Genomic DNA, 21319 nt, shown 5'->3' with positions numbered 1-21319 from the left:
TTAAGAAACAAAGCAATGATGGTTGGGATGAAGAGAGAATAAACCCCAGAAATATTTATGACTTAAAATATACAAAACAGATTATGCAAAACCAGAGAAAACTCAAAAATAACATCTGGGATTCGGAGGGCTGATAACAGCAGTAACACGAGAACAGAGAGTTGTCGAGGCACCTGGGTGGCTCTTGGTTGGGCATCCTGTTCTTGATTTCAGCTCAGGTCATGATCTCATGGCTCCTGAGATCAAGCCCTAAGTTGGGCTCTTCACTGACAGCATGGGTCTGCTTGGGATTCTCTCTTCCTCTCTCTCTGCCCTGACCCCACCCATGTTTACACGTGCTCTCTCTCTCAAAATAAACGAACATAAAAAAAAAAGAATATTGTCTACAGATGGTTTTCAACTCTTTTTCGATTCTAAAATATATGAGGGGTTGGATTCCCTCAATATGGAAGTAACTCTCGAACAATGGACTGGGAGATTATGAAGGAAAAGGAAGCTTTCTCAATGATCAAAAAAAACATTAACCTGAAGAAGCAAGCCAGGAAACACTTAACAGACTACAATAAATCCAATTTAAAAATTTTATAATTTTGTAGAAAAACTGATGGTAAGTCTATTATTTACCTCATCTTTTATATTCATGTTTTCAGGAACCATACTAATTGAGAGCTGATTTCCATCCATTGATATTGGAAAACAGGTATAAAATTTTACCATAGAATCTGCACATTTTCTATTTACTTCCATAAATACCTGTTAAAATAGAAATTACAAGAACAAAAAAATAAATTTCTTATCTAAGTTACTTTTTCTTGAAAAGATTTAATACTTAAGAGTCAAATAAACTGAATAACTTAGTAAATGTTTTAAAGAAAAAAAAAAGGCATTCCTCAAAAGCGAGGCCAACAGACTCACAATATTACAACCATAAGGAATGGATGACTGCATTTATAAGGCAATAGTAACGAGAGAAATAAGAGTGGACATTCTAGTAAATGACATTAAGGAAAATCTTATCTTATTCATTACTGTATCCTTAGTACCTAGAGTAGTATCTGGCATACAGCAGACATTTAATAAATACTTGTTAAGTAAATAAATTTAATGGTTGGTAAAATATGAGAAATATGAGAATTGAAAGAACCAAATTACCATGTTATTTTTGATTTTGCAGTTTTCCTAATTGTGAAATTCGTAGTTTCACACATTTTGGTTTTAATTTTCATCCCTGGCTAAATGAATAGGCTGAACATTCTTCTACATGTCTTGGAGTTAATGAGATAGAAATCTTCCATATATTTGTTCACAGCTGTAATTCTTTTTTTTTTTAATGTTTATTTATTCTTGAGAGAGAGAGAGAGCGTGAGTGGGGAGGGGCAGAGAGAGAGGGAGACAGAGAATCTGAAGCAGGCTCCAGACTCTGAGCTGTCAGCACAGAGCCCGACGCGGGGCTCGAACTCACGAACTGTGAGATCATGGCCTAAGCCAAAGTCAGACGCTTAACCAACTGAGCCACCCAGGCGCCCCTGTAATTCCTTTTTTAAAGAATTATCTCTTTGGGTCATTTGCCATTTTATTTATTGAACTTTTAATATTTTACAGCATAATGTGGGTATGAATCTTTGTTTCCCTATTACAATAATTAGAATATTTTTAGTTTTTAATTTACATCTTGCTTTATGTTCATTTTAAACCACAAATGTTTGAAATGTTTATATGACTGAAACTGGTATTTTTCTACATAATATCTAGAAAAGTATTAAATCTCCCAATAGTTAATAACTCTAGTCAACTCTAATCAAAATTGGGCAGATAAAAGTCTAGACTTTCTGTATTTGATTTTATATTTAAAGTATCTACTCATACTCTGGTATATGATGCAAAGTGTGAATCTGAATTATTCATTTCCAGATTCCCACAATTTCCCCCGATTTTAATGTACTCACATTAAAAAATTCTTTTATTAAAAAATCATTCCTGGGACGCCTGGGTGGCTCAATCAGTTAAGCATCCGACTCTTGATTTCAGCTCAGATCATGATCTCACGGATGTGAGATCGAGTCCCACACTGGGCTCTGTGTTGGGCGTGGAGACTGCTTAAAATTCTCTTTCTACCTGCCCCTCTTCCCCTCCCTCGCTTACACATACTCTCTCTCTCAAAAAAAAAAAAAAAAACCTCTCCTTCCTTTTATTCTTGTTTCTAAATAAAAAGTTTTACTGCAATATAATTTATACATTATGAAGTTCACCTGTTTAGAAGTGCAGAATTCATTGGTTTTCAGTAATTTATAAAGGTGTGCAGACATTCAAATAATCTACTTTTAATATAATGTGAAATTGCATGTAACTTGCATTCACTCTCCTCTTCCGTTTTCTTAAGCAAACTGGCTCCAACTACCATCAAACATATATAACCTTCCAAAGATCTCTAGTGATCACAAACTCCTTTCTAATGTAAGAACACCACTTCTAATCACCTGAGTGGTGTTTCCATTAAACTTTCCTAAAATCTCACCTCTTGTAAAGTACATTCCACAAGTTATTAACAATACATTTTGTTTTGTTTTGAAATTACAAAAGTAGTATGTACTAATTCCTGAAAACTTGAAACACAAATATAGCCTAGGTTATTCTAAGTATTGATGACATTTTTGTCTGAGAATGGTTACTTCCCATTTGAGTACAATTGGTAAGATACCAGGAATACTAGTAAAAAAGTGCTATGCAAGTTTGTAAGTCATTATAAAACTTCATTAACATATCGAAGATAAAATATTTTATTTAGACTAAAATTTTAGGCAAAGTTTTGACACATTTATTAAGCCATCCTCTCCATCATAAAAACTACGTCAGATTACAGTAACACTAAAATACGGGATATGTTTTATATTTTAAAAATCCCTTAGGTTGAGATGGCTTAATTATTTTGAGGTGCTGCCTTTAAACCCTTTTCTTTTCATTTTGTGAGCTTATTTTCAAAATGTGCTTCAGATAACATGAACAGCTATTATCAACGCTTACCTTTTTATGAGATGATAAAATCAAAATATCCTTTAAACCACCAAATGGTTTTACTAGGTTGTAAACTTCTTCTATAGAATATCCTTTATTAGGCAAATTAGAAATAAGTACCACACACATTTCCTCTGTTTCCTTCAAAACAAATTTAAGAGTTGACATTCAAATTTCTTTAACTGCTTCTATATTTACTTAAGTTTATGCTGCAGATCATTTGTTATGGTATTTAAACTGACTGCATTTAATACTAAATCTTATCATTTAAGAAGGCTGGTCCGAACCTCAAAAACAAAACAAAATGCAAATTTCCTCTCTTTAAGTACATAGCATAATTTCATTCATACCATGTGTCATCGAGTCAAAGCCTTTAGTTCTCTTTTTCAACCACTGTTTAAAAATACAAGTTTAAGGGGAGCCTGGCTGGCTTAGTCAGTGGAGCATGCAACTCTTGATCTTGGGGTTGTTAAGTTTGAGCCCCACACTGGGTATAGAGATTACTTAAAAAAAATTAAATCTTGGGGGGCGCCTGGGTGGCTCAGTTGGTTAAGCGTCCGACTTCGGCTCAGCTCATGATCTTACAGTCCACGAGTTCGAGCCCCACGTCGGACTCTGCCGACAGCTCAGAGCCTGGAGCCTGCTTCAGATTCTGTGTCCCCCTCTCTTTGCCCCTCCCCTGCTCATGCTCTTTCTCTCAAAAATAAATAAAAACATTAAAAAAGAAAAAAAAAAACTATTTAAAAAAAATTAAATCTTGGGAGGCACCTGAGTAGCTCAGTGGGTTGAGCATCTGACTCTTGGTTTTGGCTGAGGTCATGATCTCAGAGTTCATGAGTTTGCACCCCACATTGGGCTCCGCACTGAGTATCAAACTCTCCTTGGGATTCTTTCTCCCTTCCCCACCCCTGCTCACACACACTCTCTCTCAAAATAAACTTTAAAAAATATGTAAACAAAAGCTTTAAAAAAAGCTAAAAATAATTAAAAAATAAAAATACAAGTGGGGCACCCGGGTGGCTCAGTTGATTGAGCATCCGACTTCGGCTCAGGTCATGATCTCATGGGTTCATGAGTTCCAACCCACATCAGTTCCAGCCTACATTGGGTTCGTTGCCTTCAGTGCACAGCTCACTTAGGATCCTCTGCCCTCCCCCGTCTCTGCCACTCCCTGCTCACGCTCTCTCTCTCAAAAATAAACATTAAAAAAAATAACAAAAATAAAAATACAACTTTAAAACACCAGTTTGTCTCTGACAACACCTCCATGCTCTACCATTCCTGTGCCATGTTTTGCTAACATCTCCAACCTCCAAATCAGAGCATATCCTTTTATCTCGCCAAATAAAATGATCTTTTAGGCAATATTAAAAAACTTACCCCGTCTCTTAGGAACCTTTCCCTATAGCCCAATTCCCATTACAAAGTAAATAAATACTTTCATTTCTGCCTTCTCTCCTCTCGGATCTATTTTATTCTTCAAATGACTCTCATCAATGCCAATTTTTCCTTTAGTGAATGTTGAGAAAATCCCCAAAGGTATACTATAGTAAATTGGACAATCTGTAACTTTTCTTTTGAAAAATAAAAGGAGGGGGGGTGTCAGGAAGTTATACTTTTTATAAGTAAGTTGAGAATGATTTTTAACTAGCACATCAATTGTGTTCATAAATGTTCCTTTTGAAGTCTTTAAGCCAATCTATTTGTGCTTTAAAATATCCTTCCTGAGGGGCGCCTGGGTGGCTCAGTCAGTTGGGCGGCCGACTTCGGCTCAGGTCACGATCTCGCGGTCCGTGAGTTCGAGCCCCACGTCGGGCTCTGTGCTGACAGCTCAGAGCCTGGAGCCTGTTTCAGATTCTGTGTCTCCCTCTCTCTGACCCTCCCCCGTTCATGCTCTGTCTCTCTCTGTCTCAAAAATAAATAAACGTTAAAAAATAAAATAAAAATAAAAATAAATAAATAAAATATCCTTCCTGAAACATGGGTGCCTGTGTGGCTCAGTTGGTTGAGCATCTTGACTCTTGATTTCCCAGGGTAGTGGGATTGGGCCCTGTGTCCAGCTCTGCTCTGCCTAGGATGCTTTCTCTCTCTGCCCCTCTCCCCACCTTGTGTTCCCGCTCAAAAAAAGAAAAAAAACAAAAAAACAAAAAAAAACTTCCTGAAACAACAGTAAGATACATACCACTTAGTTACTACTTGAAGAATGAATCTACCAGTCAAAAACAAACTTAATGCTTAGCACCTGAATGATCTCAAGACCTTAACCAGTAAAATCTAAATTAACAGGATTTTAATACATTCATAATGACAAATGTTAACCACAGGAAAACAATAAAGCAAACTTTATGCCCTCAAATAAAATCTCAAATTCCACTCGCTATTCTAAAAACACACAGAACTGGTACTCTAAATATTAACTTATCTCCTATTTGCTTCTAAAAAAAACAGACTTCAAAAAATTCTACTGGTTCTAATTACACCACTGGTTTTTCTACTCAAAAGCCCATTTTGGCCTAACTTTTTTTTCTCAGTGAAAGGTAAACCTCAAAAACATGTACCTTTATTAATAATCTGCACCTAAATTTTTATGACTTATTTTGCAACTCAAACCCTATCTAAAAAGTCACGAATGATAGATTTTTCACCATGCCAAATCCTGTACATTTTTTACTGGGTTTACAATAAGAAAACCATATTGTGTCAAAATTTCCTAAGCTTTTAAATAATAAGTAAAATATAAAAACTGACCTTGTTGACTTGTTCATTTTCTGTGGCCTCCACAGCAGCTTCTTAAGATACAAAATAAAGTAAGAATTCATGCAGATATATTTTATCAAGTTCTCACTTTTTCCACATTGGATTAAATAGTAACTGCATAGAAGTGTACACAACTGACAAAATACTAGAAAATTTAAGGAAGCAGCTACAGAATTAACAATGGTTTTTAAATTAATATGTTTCATTTTATTCCCTCTAAAAGCAAAACTTCAGAATAATCAAGAGACGGGTGTAGATCTGAATCACAATATTTTAAATTTCACTTAGGTATGAACCTCGTATTTAAAAAAATATATTGGGGGGCCTGGGTGGCTCAGTCGGTTAAGCGTCCGACTTCGGCTCAGGTCACGATCTCGCGGTCCGTGAGTTCGAGCCCCGCGTCGGGCTCTGTGCTGACTGCTCAGAGCCTGGAGCCTGTTTCAGATTCTGTCTCCCTCTCTCTCTGACCCTCCCCCGTTCATGCTCTGTCTCTCTCTGTCTCAAAAATAAATAAACGTTAAAAAAATAAATAAATAAATAAAAATAAAAAAATATATTAACTATATCTGACACAAAATTAAATACCCTATTTTCTTCTAATTTAATCTTCCATCTTTAAACATAAGAGAACGAAATAAAATTTTTATTGACCTACCTGAAACCGTTTCTTTAGCACTATTTTCAGTGGCTTTGACTTCCACACTGGTCTTTATTTCAGAGTTTTCTGCATGAAATAGTCTGCTTTAATAGTCTAGAAAAGCATACTAATATAATTAAACTAATGAATCTAAACAGGAGCTTAAATTGTCACGTAAGTTTCCTTAGGCTGACCTTATTTAGGTCAGAGCTAAGACAGGTTTTTCTTTGAAAAACAACAAAACAATCCCTTTCAAGATTTTAAGGCAATAATTTCAAAATACACTCTAAACGTACACCTAGAAGATGTAAAGAAAGCACTAAAAGAAAGCATTTCAAGCTTACCTGGTACGATGACAGGTTTGTTGGTGTCTTTGTTTTTGACAATGCCAGCCTTTTTGACTTCTAGAGACTTCTTTCCACTAGATTTTGCTTTTAAAAGTAGAAGTGAACTATTATTCTAGGGACCTGTTCAATCACTTAGCATGTTTCATACTAACACGTAGAAGTAATTTAGTCCAACATTATAAAAGCAGTTCTTTTCCATGTATTTATTATTCCCACTTATATCTGTTTACCAGTAAGATTAAAAGCAAATTTAAAATGAGATACAGTTCTTACTGATGGTCAGTAATGAGCCACAGATTTATCCCCCCAGTGTAGAAGCACATCATGATCACACATAAAAAAATCGTATTTCATAATTTGTACAAAGGTTCTTTAACATTAGTCTATATGGGGTGCCTGGGTAGTTTAGTCGGTTAAGTGTCCAACTTCAGCTCAGGATATGATCTCGCAGTTCATGAGTTTGAGACCCCACATCTCTCTGTGCTGACACAGCTCAGAGCCTGAAGCCTGCTTTGGATTCTGTGTCTCCCTCTCCCCCCTTGCCCACTCACACTCTCTCTCTCAAAATAAATAAAAAACCACTTTTTTAAAATAAAATAAAATAATTCTATATATTAATAAACAGGTCATATTAGTTTCAACATGTTACATTCCTTTCTTTATGGAGGAAACACATTCTTTTTACAGGGTAAGAAAAATCTTTTCTGGAGTAACAAATAGAAAAATATATAAGGTAGGGAAGGTAATATGAAGTGACAGCTCTAAAAACTGAGAAAATAAAGATTAAACAATTTGTAGGGGGAAGTGACAGAGCAACCTGTAATCACAGAGCTGTTAAAAATGCTTCCAATACAGGGGCACCTGGGTGGTTCAATCGGTTGAGCATCAGGCGTGGGTTCAAGCCCTGCATTGGGCTCTGTGCTGATGGTGCAGAGACTGCTTGGGATTCCCTCTCTCCCCCTCTCTCTGCCCCTCCTGTCTGCACGCACGCTCTCTCTCTCTCGCTCTCAAAATAGACAAATAAACTTAAAAAAAAAAAAAGTTTCTTACACAAAAATGTATCTGCAATGGCACACACTGCCAAGGATCAATATACCAAAAACTCAAAGTCCCATTACATGTCAGGTTTTAAATATTAAATAAGTATGTACTAAACTTTTCAAGATGTTATTAGATACTACAAATTATAGGAGTATAAAGCTTGCTTTTGATATTATGTTTGTTATATTCTCTAAGGCAAGAAGAACTTAATAAAACCTCTCCTTCCCAATAGTCTTACCTGTTTTGACTGAAGCTTTATTACCTTTAGCAGCTACTGTTACCACAGATTTTACAGAACCAGCTGATTTCCCTAAATAACAAAAGTTATAGTCAAAATTGATTTAATTGGTATCAACGATCCCCAAAGAACTTCATAAAGAATATGAGTGACAGAACATTTTATCCCAAAAACATAATGGTATCATCTTTGGGGCACAGGTCATTTTCTAAATCTAGCAAGGATGATAATTCCTTCAGGAGAAAAAAAAAAAAATCAGTAAAATTAGAATTCATCTCTCCAGTGACGTACTGAAAAATAGCATTCAGGCAAGTTAAATAAATCTCTCAACGTGTGGATCAACTAACTGCCAAGGATACAGAAACAATCCCAAGTGTCTGCATAGCTCAGTTGGTTAAGTGTCTGACTCTTTTTAAAAAAAAAAAAATTTTTTTTTTAACGTTTATTTTTGAGACAGAGAGAGACAGAGCGTGAACAGGGGAGGGGCAGAAAGAGAGGGAGACAGAGAATCCGAAACAGGCTCCAGGCTCTGAGCTGTCAGCACAGAGCCCGACGCGGGGCTCGAACTCACAGACCGCGAGATCATGACCTGAGCTGAAGTCGGACACTTAACCGACCAAGCCACCCAGGCGCCCCAAGTGTCTGACTCTTGGTTTCAGCTTAGGTCATAATCACAAGGTTCATGGGATAGAGTCCCACATCAGGGTCTGTGCTGACAGCAGGAAGTCTGTTTGGAATTCATTCATTCTCTCTCTCTCTCTCTATACCTCTGCCTCTTCCCCCCTCCCCAACCTTGCACCCACTCTCTCTCACAAAATAAACAAATACTAAAAAAAAAAAATCCCATAATGCTTTTAATGGTTCCACAAGCAGTTATAATTAGGGTCTCCCAGCTCAAGCTTACTTGGATTCCAGTTGATTGAAAAGCATTGAAGAATACCTACAATCATGGCTAGGCTACATTAAGATTGCTATGACTCATACCTAGTGCGCTCTATGTGAACAGGACTATTTAAATTATTCTGACCTTTTATACATACACATTACTGTTGCATTTCTTCAAGGATGATGTGTAAAGACTGTGATCATCAAAGCGGCACTGAAAAGATCACCAGAGAACAAATCCCTTTCCATTCAGAGAGCAACAGGAGGTTTAGCTCTGAAAACTAGGATCCATTAACTACCAAGGTTGCATTATGAGGAAAAAGCCCAGAATCAGAAGTCAGTAGATTAAGGGGCGTCTGGATGGTTCACTCAGTTAAGCATCTGACTTCAGCTCAGGTCATGATCTCACAGTTCATGAGTCGAACCCTGTATCAGGCTCTGTGCTGATAGCTCAGAGCCTGGACCCTGCTTTGGATTCTGTCTCCCTCGCTCTCTGTCCCTCCCCTGCTCACGTTCTGTCTCTATCAAAAATAAATAAACGTTAGGAAAAAAAAAAAAGTCATGGGGCGCCTGGGTGGCTCAGTCGGTTGAGCGTCCGACTTCAGCTCAGGTCATGTCTCACGGTCTGTGAGTTCGAGCTGCAGGTCGGGCTCTGTGCTGACAGCTCAGAGCCTAGACACTGCTTCAGATTCTGTGTCTCCCTCTCTCTCTGCGCCCCCCTGCTCATGCTCTGTCTCTCTGTCAAAAATAAAAATTAAAAAAAAAATTAAAAAAAAAAAAAAAGTCAGTAGATCAAGTTGACTTCCAAATTAAATTGTGAAGTCTTAGGGGGCCTGGGTGGCTCAGCAGGTTAAGCGTCCGACTCTTCGTTTTGGCTCAGGTCATGATCTCATGTTTCATGAGTTTCAGGCCGGTGGCAGGCTCCAGCTGCTTGTGTGGAGCCTGCTTAGGATTCTCTCTCTCTCTCTCTCTCTCTCTCTTTCTCTCTCTTTGACCCCCGCCAAATAAATAAATGAACTTAAAAAAACTGTTAAGTCTTAGTCTTAGGGCATGAATCAATTTCTGTGCACATTTGCCCATTTATAAACAAGGGTGGCAAATGCCATGATTACTTTACAGAACCCTTGTGAGAACATGATCGTGCTTTTGAGAAGTTACCATACAAATAAAACAATTATAGATATGCACAAAAATCAACTGAAATAGTTTACAAATTCACCCTTTATATCCAAATACAGACCCTAACCATTGCTCAAAAAGATTAATACCAATACTTATAAAGTATCACCTAACTAGTCATTTCTTAGTCAATCTCAAATTGTGACACACTGAGCCCCAAAGAGCCCTTACGTAATTCTTTCACTATCCCTATATTATAACAGGTCAATCCACTTTATTACTTCTGGCTGGGTTATCAGAACTTAAGGGAGAAAAAATGTAGAATTAATTTCCAACAGTTAAGGAGTGGCTAAGCAGCTTTAACACCCATTCCCCCCAAGTCTCCACCAAAACTCCCATAAACTCACTCTCAAAGCAATATCGAACTGTTGAGTAAATAAATGCATCCTCAAAACAAGACTTCCAGCTTCCTGACCCACTCAGATTATTGCTTTGAAGAAACTATTCTATGAAAATTCTGGCTCTACCACTAACAATGGTATTTCCCAACTACAACCTGCTTCCTTTCTACCATTATAGAGAAGATAATTTAATATACTGATCTCTATCCATTTAAAAAGATGACCCTAAATAACCAACATTTAATAGAAAGGAGAACTAGAGAGGATAATAATAGAAGAGAAAAAAATAATTAAAACCCACTATAGTCCAAAAAAACTGAAAACATAATTTGCTGTTATCAGAGTGATTTTACATAAGAAAGTAAACCAGAGAGAAGACTTCAAAAAAAAGAGGGGAATTATCTCTAATATTCATCATGAGAAAGTTTCCCAATTATCTTATTTTACTAATTACTACAAAGAAGGAGCATATCTACTAAATCTCTTTCTCAGAATTTCTAGGTGACTATAAATTTAAAAAAATTAGTATACACCCAGCAAATATTATGTCGTATGAAATCCAAGATAAGTAATTTAAAGTTAACTAATATGTCTAGAATTCTAGTAAAAAACATACCTGAAGATTTATTTACTTTGGTTCCAGATGTCTTAACTTGTCCAGTTTTAGCTAGTAAGAAAAATATATCAAAGACACATTACAAATAATATCACATAGATTTAGGAAAGACCTAACCTGGCAATGACTGAAAAAACACTGTAAGAAACATCCTTATACTCATCTTTGTATACTTGTGGAACTATATAGGTAAATTGTGAGATATGGAGGTGATGAGAAAAAAGGCAAATATTTCAATTTTAACTATATTAAATTGCCCTCCATGAAGTCTGTACCAACTGATATTCCCATCAATAGCCCATGACAGTGGAGCTTCCATTACCACACATAGTAGATAAGTTACTAACCACTCAAAACTGAAATGTAAACTGGTATGGTTTAATTTTTATTTTTTTAAATAGGAGTCAAGTTGTGTTAATTTTCACATGTTGAATTCAACACTGTATTTTTCTCTGTGATCTGCTATTCATAATATTCGCTAACTTATCTTTTGGGTTGTTGAGGTTTTTCTCATTTGTTAAGAGATCTTTATATATTAAGAAAATTCATCTGGGGGCGCCTGGGTGGCTCAATCAGTTAAGCATCAGACTTCAGCTCAAGTCATAATCTCATGGTTCAGGAGTTTGGGCCCTGACATCAGGCTCTCTGCTGTCAGCATGGAACCTGCTTCAGATCATCTGTCTCCCACTCTCTCTGCCCCTCTCCTGCTCATACTCGCAAGCACATGCGCTCTCTCTCTCAAAAATGAATAAATAGGGGCGCCTGGGTGGCGCAGTCGGTTAAGCGTCCGACTTCAGCCAGGTCACGATCTCGCGGTCTGTGAGTTCGAGCCCCGCGTCAGGCTCTGGGCTGATGGCTCGGAGCCTGGCGCCTGTTTCCGATTCTGTGTCTCCCTCTCTCTCTGCCCCTCCCCCATTCATGCTCTGTCTCTCTCTGTCCCAAAAATAAATTTAAAAAAAAAAAAAAAAATGAATAAATAAACATTAAAAAAAAGAAGAAGAAAATTCATCTGTATCATACAGGTAACAATTTTTTAAAAGTTATGCAAAATACTTAGGTAAAAATACTTTTTATGTAATCAAATGTTTTCCTGATAGGGAAGGAAGTCCTCCCTCTGAAATTAAAAAAAAAAAACAAAAAACAAAAAACAAAAAAAAAACTCCACATTTTCTTTCAATACTTTAATTACCACCTTATGTATCACACTAAATCTTTGATCCATCTACACTTTCCATTAAAGTACTTTACTTTTACAAAGTGGCTAGTTAACTTAATGAATAACTAAGGAATAATTCCTTGCTAATTAAAAATATTATCATAATGATTTACTGATGCTCCATCTGATCTGGGGACTATTTCTAGATTCTTTCTGTACTACTGACCTTTTGTCTATTTGTGCAACTACATGAAACTATTTTGAAACTTTACCTTTGTAAGGCATTTTATCTGTAACTTTTAACAATGATTTTCTTTTCAGTTTTTCTTTCCTTTGTAATATGTATTAATACATTAGTGCTAGTCTGTCCTAATCACTCTTCCTTTGCGGAATTTTCTCGTCCACTCTGTATTATTTATATACAAACAATTAGTTCATCAGGCTTAAAAATCTTAATGGCTGGGCGCACCTGGATCACTCAGTTAAGCATCCAACTCAATTTCGGCTCAGGTCATGATCTCACAGTTTGTGAGATCAAGACCAGCATCAGGCTGGGAGCACTGAGAGCACAGAGCCTGCTTGGTATTCTCTCTCCCCTCCCCTCTCCCCCCCAACAACATAGTAAACTTTAAAAGAAAATAAAAATCTTAATGGTTGTGTGACACCTATACTTGAATTTAAAAAGATCTTACTGGCGTTTTTACTGGGTTCGTAACATTTATTTTCTTTTAGGTTTATTTGTTTTGAGAGGGGGAGAGAGCACAAGTGGGGCAGGGCCAGGGAGACAGAGAATCTCAAGCAGGCGCCACACTGTCAGCGTAGAGTCCAATGTAGGGCTCAAACCCACGAATCATGGGATCATGACCTGAGCAGAAATCAAAAGTAGGACACTCAACAGACTGAGCCATCCAGGCGCCCCATAACATTTATGTTCTAATATAAGAAAACAGGCACATTATAATGCTGAAAGGCTTTCTATCAAAGAATAAACGGTTTTCGCACTTAATCATTATTTTATGCCATTCAGTAGTATTTTAAAATTTTCCTTTCATATCTTTTGTACTTTTTATTATTGTAAATGGAACGTTTTATTAGATTACATGTAAGTGGTTATTCTTTCTACATAATAAAACAATTGAAACCTTATATTAATAAGGTGGCTAATTAGTGAGAGACAGAGTATGAGCAGAGGAGAGGCAGAAAGAGAGGGAGAAAATCCCAAGCCAACTCCATGCTCAGCTCGCAGCCCGACATCAGGCTCGATCTTGAGAACCAGGAGATCATGACTAGAGCCAAAATCAAGAGTTGGACACTTCACCAACTGAGCCACCCAGATGCCCCCTTTTTATTTTTTGCTTTTTAGATTTAACAGCATTTCAGTAGACTCTCTTAGGTTTTCCGTAATACATGCATATTTGCAAATAATGTTGTAACATACTCAAATTTTTACGCCTCTTGACTTTGCACTGGCTAGTGACTATTAGGGTTAAAACAATATTTATGTTAATCGATAGAACTGATGATGAGTATCCCTTCCTTTGTTCCCTTAATGGAGACATTTCTACTAGCCTCACTATTAAACATATGCTGCCTTTTGACTTGATGTATGTGTATGTTCATATGAATATGAGCAAAAGTATATACACACAAAACACTATCATATTAAGAAAGCAGTTGCCTACTTTAAGAATTTTTTTGTTTTTGTTTTTTTTGTTTTTTGTTTTTCTTTTTTTTTTTTTTTAAAACGTTTTATTTATTTTTGAGACAGGGAGAGACAGAGCATGAACGGGGGAGGGTCAGAGAGAGAGGGAGACACAGAATCTGAAACAGGCTCCAGGTTCTGAGCAGTCAGCACAGAGCCCGATGCAGGGCTCGAACTCACGGACAGTGAGATCGTGACCTGAGCCCAAGTCGGATGCTTAACCGACTGAGCCACCCAGGTGCCCCAAAATTTTTTTGTTTTTTGATGCTTAGGAGTGGATGTTGAATTCTACCAATATCAATCTCAGCATTTATCTTTCTCTATTTAATCTGGTGAGCAATTTTAACAGATCTCTTAATTTTGAAACACTTTTAAATTTCTGATGCAGTACCTTCTTGGGCATAGCATATTATTCACTTAATGTGCTCACAGCCTCTATATGCTAAAATTTTATTTAAAATTTTACATCAATACTCTTAAATGAAATTGTTCTGTAGTTTTAATTTATTATGATAGCTTTATCACAGCATTTAAAAACATTTAATTTTGAGGGGCGCCTGGGTGGCTCAGTCAGTTAAGCATCTGACTTCGGCTCAGGCCATGATTTCATGGTTTGTGGGTTCGAGCCCCACGTTGGGCTCTGTGCTGACAGCTTGGGGCCTGGAGCCTGCTTCAAATTCTGTGTCTCCCTTTCTCTGCCCCTCCCCTGCTTGAACTCTCTCTCTCTCTCTCTCTCTCTCTCTCAAAAATAAATAAAACATTAAAAAAAGAAATTAAAAAAACACTTAACTTTTTATTTGAAGACAACTGTAAATTCACAAGCACTTGTAAGAAATAATACAGAAAGATCCCATACACCCTTCACCCAGTTTCCCCTGATGGTAATATCTGGCATAACTACATGCTATATCACAAACAGTAAACTGACATTAATACAATTACCAACATTTTCCCAGTTCTACACATTCATTAATGTGTATTTAGTGCTATGAAATTCTGTCATATACATGTAGATTACTGTGACCATGAGTTAAGATACAGAAAGCTCCATCACAAGGATCTTTCTTACCACCCACTTATAGAAATAGCCACCTGCCTCACTCCTCAATCTGACAACCACAAATCTATTCTCTATGAGACCCATTTTTTTCATCATTCAGTGTAATTCCCCTGCAATCCATCCGAGTGCTGCATGTATCAATAGTTTGTTCCTTTTTATTGCTGAGTAGTATTCCATGCTACAGATACCTCACAATTTAACCATTCACCCACTGAAGGACTTTTGACTTATTTCCAGTTTTTGGCTATTACAAATAAAGATGCTTCTGACAAAATTCAGCCTCCATTCTTGACTAAAACCCTCAACAAAGTAGGGATAGATGAAACATACCTCAACATCATAAAGGCCATATACAAAGATCCACAAGTAATGTCATCCTCAATGGGGAAAAACTGAGAAACTTTCCCCTACAGTCAGGAACAAGACAAGGATGTCCATGCTCACCACTGCTATTTAACATAGTACTGGAAGTTTTAGCCTCAGCAATCAAGACAACCAAAAGAAATAAAAGGCATCCAAACCCACAAGGAAGAAGTCAAACTTTCACTATTTGCAGCTGACATGATACTCTAGAAAACCTGAAAGACTCCACCAAAAATTGCTAGAAATAATACATGAACTCAGCAAAGTTGCAAGATACAAAATCAATGTGCAGAAATCTGTTGTGTTTCTATACACCAATAACGAAGCAACAGGAAAGGAAATCAAGGAATCGACCCCATTTGCAACTGTACCAAAAATAGCAAGATACTTAGTAATAAACCTAACTAAAGAGGTAAAAGATCTATACTTTGAAAACTATAGAATACTTATGAGAGAAACTGAAGGGGACACAAAGAAATGGAAAAGCATTCCATGCATGCTCATGGACTGGAAGAACAAACATTGTTAAAATGTCTATACTACCCAAAGCAATCTACACATTTATTGCAATCCCTATACAATACCACCAGTATTTTTTGCAGAGCTAGAACAAACAATCCTAAAATTTGTATGGAACCACAAAAGACCCCAAATAGCCAAAGCAATTCTGCGAAAGAAAAACAAAACTGGAAGCATCACGATTCCAGATTTCAAGCTATGTTATAAAACTGTAATCATCAAGACAGTATCGTACTTGCACAAAAACAAACACAGATCAATGTAACAGAATAGAAAACCCAGAAATGGACCCACAACTATATGGTCAACTCATTTTTGACAAAGCCGGGAAGAATATCCAGTGGGAAAAAAAAGTCTCAGGGGCACCTGGGTGGCTCAGTCGGTTAAACGTCTGACTTAGGCTCAGCTCTTGATCTCACGGTTCTTGAGTTCAAGCCCCACATCAGGTTCTGTACTGACAGCTCAGAGCCTGGAGCCTGCTTCAGATTCTGTGTCTCCCTCTCTCTCTGCCCCTCCCCTGCTCACAGTCTGTCTCTCTTTCATCTCTCTCAAAAAAATAAACATTAAACAATTAAAAACAAAACAAAACAAAATCCAGTCTCTTCAACAAATGGTGTTGGAAAAAATGGACAGCAACATGCAGAGGAATGAAACTGGACCACTTTCTTATACCATACACAAAAATAAATTCAAAATGGATGAAAGACCTGTGAGACAGAGAACCATCAAAATCCTAGAGGAGAAAACAGGTAGCAACCTCTTTGAACTTGGCCAGAGCAAATTCTTACGTGTCATATTGCCGAAGGCAAGGGAAACAAAAGCAAACATGAACTACTGGGACTTCATCAAGATAAAAGGCTTCTGCACAGGGAAGGAAACAATCAAAACTAAAAGGCAGCCTACGGAATGGGAGAAGATATTTACAAATGACCTATCTGATAAAGGGTTAGTATCCAAAATCTATAAGGAACTTATAAACTCAACACTCAAAAAGCAATACACAGTTAAGAAATGGGCAGAAGACATTAGAATAAACACTTTCCCAGAGAAGACATCCAGATGGCTAATAGACACATGAAAAGATGCTCAACATCACTCATCACCAGGGAAAACACAAATCAAAACCTAACAGTGAGATACCACCTCACACCTGTCAGAATGGCTAAAAGTAACAACACAAGAAACAAATGTTGGCAAAGATGTGGAGAAAGGGGAACCCTTTTACACAGTTGGTGGGAATGCAAACTGGTGCAGCCACTCTGGAGAACAGTATGGAGGTTCCTCAAGAAACTAAAAATAGAACTACCCTATGACCCAGCAATTTTACTATTAGGTATTTACCCAAAGGATACAAAAATACAGATTCAAACAAAGGAGCACATGCACCCCAACATTTATAGCAGCATTATCAACAATACCCAAACTATGAAGCGAGCACAAATGTCCATCCACTGATGAAAAGATAAAGATGTGGCGTGTGTGTGTACACGTATGTAGACACACACTGGAATAATACTCAGCCATCAAAAAGAATGAAATCTTGCCATTTGCAATGACATGGATGGAGCTAGAATCAGAGAAAGACAAATAATATATAATTTCATTCATATGTGGAATTTAAGAAACAAAACAGATGAACATATGGGAAGGGGGTCAAAAAGAGAAGAGAGGGAAACAAGACACAAGAGACTCTAAATGCTAGAGAGCAAATTAAGGGGTGATGGAGCATGGTGGGTAGATGGGCTAGAAGGGTGATGGATACTAAGGAGGGCACCTGTTGTGAGAAGTACTGGGTGTTGTATGGTAAGTGATAAATCACTGAATTCTACTCCTAAAACCAATATTGCACTGTATGTTAATTGAACGCAGTTTATGAGTTTCAGCCCCGCATCTGGCTCTGTGCTGACAGCTTGGAGCCTGGAGCCTACTTCGGATTCTGTCTCCCTCTCTTGTTGCCCCTCCCCTGCTCACGCTCTCTCACTCTCTCTCAAAAATAAACATTAAAAAAAATTTTTTTTAAAAGATGCTAAAAATATTCACGCACAGGGTTTTGTGTGAAGAGGTCTTTTGTAAATGTAATTCATCCATGTGGTATAAATGCCCAAAGAGCATAACCGCTGGGTGCTATCGTAAGCATATGCTTAGTTTTGTTAAGAACCTGCAATACTTGGGCACCTAACTGGTTCAGTCAGCAGGGAGTGTGGCTCTTGATCTTGGGGTCATGAGTACAATCCCCATGTTGAGTACAGAGATTACTTAAATTCATTAACTTAAAAAAAACCGCAATACTCTTTTCTGTACCATTTTAAATTCCCAATAGCAACTTACAAGTTTCTCTACATCCTTAATAGCATTTGGTGTTACGATTTTGTCTAACCCTTCTGATAGGCATATAGTGTCTCTGTCAGCACTGATGTCCATATTAGCCTGCTTTTTCTTGTTTCCCTTCTCTCCATCTCCAGTTTTAAAGATAGTTTTCCTTTCCTCTGAATGCCACAGGATAGCTGAAATCAAACTAGATTTACTACTTCCTTAAAGGTTTGATGGAACTCCGATGTGGGAACTATTTGAATTGAGTGCTTTTATTGGGGAAATAAAGGATTGAAAGTCACTTTTTTTTTTTTTTTAATTTTAATTCCAGTGTAGTTAACATCAAGTGTTGTATTAGTTTCAGGAATACAATATAGAAGTTCCATATAATATTCACACCTGGGTGGCTCAGTTGGTTAGGCATCTGACTTCAGCTCAGATCATGATCTCATGATTCGTGGGTTCAAGCCCCGTGTAGGGCTGTATTCACAGCTCAGGGCCTGGAGCCTGCTTCGGATTCTGTGACCCTCTCTCTCTGCCCCTCCCCACTTGTGCTCTGTCTGTCTCTCTCTCTCTCAAAAATAAACATTAAAAAAGAAGAAAACAGGCTTAGGAAAAAAAAGGAGTTCCATATATTATTCACTGTTCACCAAGATAAGTATACTCTTAATTAATCCTTTTCACCTATTTCACCCCTCCCCCCATACACCTCTCCTCTGGTAACCATCTGCTTATTCTCTATAGTTAAGAGTTTGTTTTTTGGTTTGCCTCTTTTTTTCATTTGTGCATCTGTTTTATTTTCTAAAAGAAAAGTCATTTTCATCTAGGAATTGAAAAGCATAAAGAATAAGATACATTTACTAAAAACAAACAAACAACTAAACCAATAAAATCTTACACAAAAAACATCATTAAATCAAGGATGACAAACTAGAAAATTAGGGCTACGTTTTCCCATGGGTTCAGCCGCAACAATATAAACTCAATTTCAGTGTCACTGTATTCTTCCTCCTACAAATATTCCCTTACTCAGCCAAGTAAAAGAGATAGACTTAACAAACTACTAATACCATGTCACTCAATGTATCCAGTATTACTAGAAGGGAATTGGGAGCTTCTAACTGCCTAGGTGAGTCAGAGAAGGTATCACAAAGAAGTTATATCTGAGATGGGCCTTAAAAAATAAATTAGAATTTCCCCCACCTCCACCCTAAAAAAGGAGTCGTAATTAACTTTCTATCTTTAGTACCTTGCACAAGGCCTGGCACCTACTTAAGCAGGTATATAACAAGTGCTTAGTAAGTAAAGTGGAATTCAGACAATTCCAAACAAATGGACAGCATACAGGTGACAAGACACTGAAAAAGTAATCTGGGACAAGCGTAAAGGGTCATTTATTCAACGCTGAAGAACTTGGGCTTTCCCCCGTGGGTCACTAGAAGTGGAATGATCAGATCTGCCTTCAAGAGACCTCTGGGCATCAGTGTGAATAATGAAGTAGAGAGTGGAATATAAATACCAGTCAGGAGGCTACCTTCAAAATTCAAATGTGAAGCAATTAAAACAGTTACAGGTGTGATGCAGCAAAAGTGAAAGGCATAGTTTGAGGTAGATTTGCGAGAGAACTAGTTTGAATCAGCCACGGATTGGATGAAAAGAGGAAGAATGGTATTTAAGTTTGAACAGGGTTGGGTAGAAGACAAGACAGGGATAGGATTACTAACAGTTTCCACACTGGAGGATTAGTGGTGACTGTTAGATGACACAAGAAAATGAGAGGAGTAAACTTAAGGGGATAGAGAGGTTTCTGTACATATGCAAAATGTCACTGGTCCTTAAGCCTACATGAGAAGAAAAAAACCAGGAAGACAAGTATGACATAAGAGGAACAGACATTTAGGGAAACAATTAAGGGACGATAAAAGAGCAATCAAAGGAAATGAAAAACAAGTTTTTATTCTCAGAAAGGCAGTTTAATATAGGTGAGAAACTTTGAAATCATACAGTTTTAGATCTGAATCCTAACTCTTCCATGTAACCCTGAATAAGTCATTTAAACTTAAACTATTTACTCTCTTAATCTGTTTTCTCATGTATAAAATGAGAAGGGTGATTTGAAAGATTAAGTGAGATAACATAAATTGCCTGGTATTAATTATCATAACCAATGGTAAGTTTCTTTTTCTTGTTTTCTGTCTTCTGGCCCTTTCTGTTTTCTGTCTTCTATGCCCCTTGGAAGATTCTTCTAATTAACAAATAATTACCTAATTCTAAACAGTAAATTCTAACTCCAAATCAAACTAACCCTGGATCACCTATCACAGCTCTTCTCACTTTATAAAGCACGTTATTTAGTATTTATTATCTGTCACTTCAACTAATATGTAAGCTACTTGGAAATAGAGATCTTGCCTATTTGGTTCACTGACATATCCTAACACTTTAAAAAGTGCCTCCTAGGGGCGCCTGGGTGGCGCAGTCGGTTAAGCGTCCGACTTCAGCCAGGTCACGATCTCGCGGTCCGTGAGTTCGAGCCCCGCGTCAGGCTCTGGGCTGATGGCTCGGAGCCTGGTGCCTGTTTCCGATTCTGTGTCTCCCTCTCTCTCTCTGCCCCTCCCCCGTTCATGCTCTGTCTCTCTCTGTCCCAAAAATAAATAAAAAACGTTGGAAAAAAAAAAAAAATTAAAAAAAGTGCCTCCTATTATAAGCATATAGCAGGTGCTGGGTATTCTTCTTTTTAATTAGTGATGGGTAACAGTTCTGAAGTTTATCATTCTGATCAAATTACACTTTTGCTTCCTGACTTCTCTTCATCCTGATTTGTGCTTGTAATCAAAGTTCTCTTTAAAACTCCCATTAACTTGTCACTGTCCAATCTGACATTGCTGATCTCAAAAAAGGTACCATACACCCTCACCTTTCTCACCTGACATTTTCTCAGTCCTATTTACAGGATCCTGTCTTTCTATAGTTATATTAGAAGGGAGGAAATACTTGGTTTGAAGCACTTCTCCCTCTACTCATTGCTTTTATGTGTTAGGACCACTCCTAAAATTTAGACCTCAATCTTGACAAATAATTTCTCAGGTATCCCACTTTTAACACCATGTGACTGGCTGACCTAGTCTTTGACAGATGAAATTTATCAATGTTGAA

At 37.3% G+C, this 21319-nt stretch overlaps 1 protein-coding gene across 9 annotated transcripts in view; it reads right to left on the bottom strand.

Annotated features, from left to right (window-relative positions):
* ZNF638 (zinc finger protein 638) overlaps window positions 1–21319 on the bottom strand; it is a 138353-nt gene that overhangs the window by 24780 nt on the left and 92254 nt on the right. For 6 of the 9 annotated variants that reach the window (XM_042981691.1, XM_042981695.1, XM_042981696.1 and 3 more), the window contains 7 exons: window positions 11054–11104; window positions 8033–8104; window positions 6751–6837; window positions 6425–6493; window positions 5761–5801; window positions 3022–3153; window positions 625–753 (listed from right to left, as the gene is read on the bottom strand). In XM_042981691.1, coding sequence (XP_042837625.1) covers window positions 625–753; window positions 3022–3153; window positions 5761–5801; window positions 6425–6493; window positions 6751–6837; window positions 8033–8104; window positions 11054–11104 — 581 coding nt within the window. The remainder of the gene's footprint in view (window positions 1–624; window positions 754–3021; window positions 3154–5760; window positions 5802–6424; window positions 6494–6750; window positions 6838–8032; window positions 8105–11053; window positions 11105–21319) is intronic. The other 3 variants (XM_042981692.1, XM_015538054.2, XM_042981693.1) reach the window with 3 other exon arrangements.

This window comes from Panthera tigris, chromosome A3 (assembly GCF_018350195.1).
Source record: "Panthera tigris isolate Pti1 chromosome A3, P.tigris_Pti1_mat1.1, whole genome shotgun sequence".
NCBI lineage: Eukaryota > Metazoa > Chordata > Mammalia > Carnivora > Felidae > Panthera > Panthera tigris.
This window is presented reverse-complemented; position numbering and strand designations above follow the sequence as displayed.